The sequence below is a fragment of the Arachis hypogaea genome, chromosome 4 (assembly GCF_003086295.3).
Source record: "Arachis hypogaea cultivar Tifrunner chromosome 4, arahy.Tifrunner.gnm2.J5K5, whole genome shotgun sequence".
Classification (NCBI taxonomy): domain Eukaryota; kingdom Viridiplantae; phylum Streptophyta; class Magnoliopsida; order Fabales; family Fabaceae; genus Arachis; species Arachis hypogaea.
The window spans coordinates 18,917,414-18,922,636 of NC_092039.1; the positions used below are offsets into that span (position 1 = coordinate 18,917,414).

Below are 5,223 nucleotides of genomic sequence, written 5' to 3' on the forward strand. Positions count from 1 at the left end.
TTTCATAGGCAAGAAATGAAAGGCAACCACAGAAGTTACCATTGATTGATGAATCCTGTATTATCATACGCAGCAGTACTCATCAAACACGTCACACACAACTAATAATACAACATGGAAAATCTCTCAGCCTCCTCTAAGGGAACAAACTGCTCCTTGTGTTTAAATTTTATCCACTTTGGCAGTATGCTCTTCAGGTAATACCTGTTGCTCTTCCTTGTCAATTTCCTCAATCTTAACCTCCTGTGACTGAGTTTGTTTTACATCTCCTGCTACATCCTGAAGCTGCAAATGCATTCATTATGTTTATGTTAAACATTTAACAATTGGAACAACCATCCTAAAACTAATCCTAGAAATTATATGGACAATGACCACTTTGTCAAAATTGCTGTATGTTTTGAAAGATTGGAAGTAAAATAAATAATCCTTCCTTCCAATGACTTACCCCCAAGTTTTTTAAGCTTGCTGTAACATCCTCCTGTTGCTGCTGAAGGGTGGTCCTAAGGTCTTGGAATTCCTAGTTTTTGATTTACACAAATTTTGAATATCCAAATTATGTTGAAAGAGAAACTTGAGGGAAAATCCAAAAGCACACTTACTGTTCGTAGTTGCTCCACTTCAACATTGAGTGTTTTCTTAAGTTCTGACAGCTCCTGCATGAACACAAATAAATACTGAGTTGCCAAACTACAGATTTATCATATGCATAAAAAATGAAGCTGAAGTACATCGAAACTTCAAAGAATTTCAGAATAAGATTTGATGTTAAATACTATTTCATATAAGGTACATATATTGAGCAATTGGATAGTTTGCTATATTGATGCATTCTGCTATACATTGTTTTCTTTTTTTTTATTCTACGGAGGGTTGCTCATCTTCCTTTGCATTCTGTATTCTCCTTATCTTTGTCACAATAAATCTCTTCTTTTTATCAAAAAAGAAATAGGAAATCTCCAAACCAGTTATAAAAGAAGGTCTCAACAACCATAATAACAAAAAATCACACAAAACAGAAACAAAAAGTGGAGAAAATCTGTTTTTCCTATCAGTTTTTGTATTATGATTACATAATCAATTAATGACATAGGAATCCACTATGAATTAGGTAAACTATAATGCAAGAAAGAATAAATATGTGCCTGCCATGTCCCAAGGAACCATCATTTTTTAAGGCTCTCAGACCTAACATGTTGCTTCTATATGTCAATCAAATATAATAATAAATTACGGAGATAGGTTGTGGGGGAAGCTACTCTAACGGTAATTTGAACCTTTCATTGTTAAGTTTTATCCTAGCTGGTACAAGGTAGTTATTGCTATTCTTAGTTCTTAATCTAGTAAGAGCCTAAGATTTCGTAGCTTACTGTATCATTGCAGTAATAGGCAGTGTTTGGGTTGACATTTTATAGTAAGCTTCTTCAAAGATATATTATATCCTGTATGCCTATATCTTACTCAATTCTTGTATAATCTTATCTAACATAAAGGAGTATGATAAGCTAGACACCATTCTTTGCCCATAGGAAAATGTACATTGGTTCTACCAACAATGCACCAAGCACAAGACTTAATTTGTTAGAACTGCTTTCATTCAAAATTCAAATGCTTTTCTAATGTAAATTTAGGAGCTCACAAATTGATTTGAAAAACTGCAACAAGAAACTTTCCTTATATCATCCGATATTTTGAGCTATTCTGTTAGAACTGCAATCAAGAACTGGAAGTAATTGTAGTATTGTTTTAGGATCAAGACAATGTGTCGAGATTCAAGAACCCAAGAAAAAGTTACACTAACTTGAGGAAGAGTAAGCAACGAAGCACTTCCAATTCTATAATGTTACAAAGATCAACCACATCTAACTAATTCCTTCTTACCTTCATTTATGGTAACTAACTCCTGGCTAATGGGCCCTAAGTCCTAACATTTAACTCCCTAGTCCTTTTACAGTTTTTACACAACTTATGCAATCATGGCAACTTAACAAACTCTTGTCATTGTTAAAGTATATATGTTAGGCACAAGATAAAGTTGGAAAAGAATTAAGAAACAATTGAAGCAACTCAAGAAATGAGGAGCAATCACCAAGGCATCTAGGGACATTACTTAGCTTTGGTTTTAATGAAAGAAGCATGAAGCATTCTTGAACTATGAATGAAGTAAGTACCATCAATAAGAGAAGAGAAACATGCCAGTAGAGAAGGCAGAAAGTCTAAGAAGACAGATTGAAATAGAAAAGAGCTTCATGGGTCATCATTCACATGGAGGTGACTGAGATATAAACTGATGGCAAAACTGCAAGTTTCTTGGTATGATAATTGATACTATATACAATAGTGTTGTAAAATGTATTATAGATTATTTGAAAAGCATGCAACCCTTGTCACTGACAATCAAGGATGTACCTTACACATATGACATGCCCAACTAACATTTAAAAGTATTGATTCACCAAGTTCATTTTGGCTCTTCCTATTTGGAAAAACAGCCGTGCCTAGAGCTCTTCAACAGTTCTAACTACTGGAAGAAAGAAACTATATAGGCAATCTTGTTCGTGTGAAGATAAGAACAAAGGTTAAAGGCTGGCTGTCCATTACCCTATGTAGTTAATTTTTTCCTGGCAGAAGCACAAAATATGTAATGCGAACTCAGAAATGGACCAATTCGTACAACTTACTCCAGCAAATGGGAACAAATGAACATATGCACAAGGCAGAGTAGCAGACCCAGCATAAACTCTCAAACGCTCAGCAATGTATGATTCGACACTACCGAAGAAGGAAAAGGAACTGGCCTAATAGCTATTGTGGTCCGTAAAAGCGAGAAACCCCAAACATAAATTTGTTCAGTATATATCAGGAGACATTGTATGCGCACCCTAATGGTACTTGACAAGGCATAAACAATAGCTATCGCAAATGATGCAATCAAAAACACTAAACAGGAAACTAAGTAATACTAACAAGTATCTTCAGGACAATATAAAATTTGTTGCATCAAATGCAATTAAGGATCCTAACAGATCAATTTTAAGAAATACCATTCAATCCAAAATGAACAAAGTACACTATCACCGGAAATTAGTGATACAAAGCATAACATAGCAATCCTCATCGCTCAAAACCTTTCACAAAAAATGCAGTCTCTATATGTAAATAGTTTCCACAGACTGAGAATGAAGATCACTTACATCGCGATAAACCTTCACTTGTGTGTCTAGCTTTGACCTCCAACTTTGCAAATCCTATCATTAATACACCAAAAATAAAATAAAAAAAGTAAATAAACTAAGAAAAGAGATCGGAGAGAGCAGTCACTGAGAACTGTGAACTAAGGAATTTAGAAAAGGGATTTTTTTTTTTATCACCTGTTTCAAACTCTGGATTCTCGTGAGAAGCTCCGATCTCGATTCATTTAGTTCCTGAGAAGTAAACAATGGCAAACAAGATTCATTAATACATAAATAAATACATAACGTAGGAAATAAAAGTGTATTTTCGAAAACGGACCGCGATTTTAGACGAAATCGGAGTGACCTCATCCTTCTTCTGAAAAAAAGAAACAGAACTAAAATTGATTAATATTTAATGTTTAGTAGAGATAGTTGGAAGCAAAAAGGGAGAAAATGGCACTAACGGTGGAGGAGGGAGGGAGGGAAGCGGCGGCGGCGGCGGAATCAGGGGAAGCCATTGTGAAGAAAGGGAAAGGGGTTGGTTTGTTTTTGAAAATGGGGGGAGCGTGTGAGAGCTGCTTTCAAGTGTGGAAAATGGAAGCAAGAAATAACGTTATAAAAATTGTCGCCAGTAGAGACACTACAAATACTAAGTAGGTAACTCAAATTTGAATAATTGGGCACCGAGATTAAATCAAGGTTCTGTTGGGCGGGACTATTTCTTTTTTTTTTCCGTAAAATTAGCACAACTATTATTTTTATTTACGAATATTTAAATTATTGATAAAATTAACCATAAAAACTAAAATACATATTATTGTACCATGATAAAAAAAAAATCATGTTGACAAAATATTCAAATATCAATTTTTGTTAGATCTGTTGAATTTAATGATAAATTATCTTTTTTCTATTATTTTCAACATTCTTACTCTTTATTTTCGTTTAGATATTTTGAAAGACTTTATACAGAACAAGCTCAAAGTTGAGGTTTAGAAGGTGTGAAGTGACGATGATTTTGTATTTTAAGATCAATCTCCGAAAGGACAAAGGACCAATACATCGCAATTGTGAAGAAGAATGGGAAAGGTGCGAGGTGCAATTTGATAAACAAAGATAATGAAGGTTCAGTGGATGTTAAAGTGAAGGATTATGTGATAAATTGGATTGGGAATAATGTCTAAATGCAAAGACCTAATGGTAAGTGGGTTGTTTCTACTTCTATTGTTTCTTCTGGTTGGAAAAAAAAAAAAGAACACAAGAAGAAAGAGGTGGAGGAGTAATAATAGTAGCAAATCTATGGACAATACTAATAGTTAGGGATGAACGCCGATATGATCGGATTAGATATAATCAAAATCTATATTCAATCTCCACTAAAATTATAGAATCGGATATTGGGTATATCCGCAAAATACAAATATTTTTTAAATTTTATTTTTATTAAAAAAATAATAATAAAATTCCTTTTCTCTACTTTTTTAAATATATTTATTTTTAAAATAATATTAAACATACTTTTCTTAAATAATAAAATTAAAATAATATAACATATATGATAATTACTAGTTGAAATAAAACATAAGAAGAATATTTACTTATTTATTTATTTTTTTGCAGATTCGCGGATATACGAATCGGATATGTGGATACTTACATAGAATCCACAATCTGATCCTATAAATGTGTGGATCAGATCGGATCCAACCCGATAACCTTGCAGATCGGATCTATATCCGCAATTTTTGGATTGGATTCGAATAAATATCGCGGATATGCGGATCAGATCCGATCCATGAGCACTCCTACCAACGACGATGTTTTGAAAGAAGGAAGAAGGCTTGTTAGGGAATGGTGGAAGGAGGAGTATTCTCAATAAGACAAAAACTTGCTAGTAAGAAAAAGATAAAAAAAAATGAGAAAAGGACAAATAGGTCCTTGATCTTTTGGCCCGCAGACATTTCTGTCTTGACTATTGAAAAATACTTTTAAGTCTCTGACCTTCACATAACTTGGACGGATCAGTCCCTCCGTCTAAATGCCTCCG

The 5,223-nt window shown here is 33.7% G+C and overlaps 1 protein-coding gene across 1 annotated transcript; it reads right to left on the reverse strand.

The window, feature by feature from the left end:
* LOC112796442 (uncharacterized) lies at nt 1-3,848 on the reverse strand. The gene is made up of 7 exons (XM_025838888.3): nt 3,641-3,848; nt 3,514-3,552; nt 3,372-3,425; nt 3,195-3,248; nt 603-656; nt 449-520; nt 1-285 (listed from the first exon to the last, which is right to left on the reverse strand). The coding sequence occupies exons 1-7, from the start codon at nt 3,692-3,694 to the stop codon at nt 163-165; spliced, it is 450 nt and encodes a 149-aa protein (XP_025694673.1). The 5' UTR covers nt 3,695-3,848; the 3' UTR covers nt 1-162.
* Nucleotides 3,849-5,223: the final 1,375 nt, after the last annotated feature.

Excerpts from the sequence above, each read along its gene's own strand:
- LOC112796442 (XM_025838888.3), bottom strand. The coding sequence starts at position 3,694 with ATGGCTTCCCCTGATTCCGCCGCCGCCGCCGCTTCCCTCCCTCCCTCC. Across the intron at positions 3,553-3,640 it reads CCCTCCCTCCCTCCTCCACC|AAGAAGGATGAGGTCACTCC; the intron begins GTTAGTGCCATT and ends TCTTTTTTTCAG. Across the intron at positions 3,249-3,371 it reads GAATCCAGAGTTTGAAACAG|GATTTGCAAAGTTGGAGGTC; the intron begins GTGATAAAAAAA and ends TATTAATGATAG.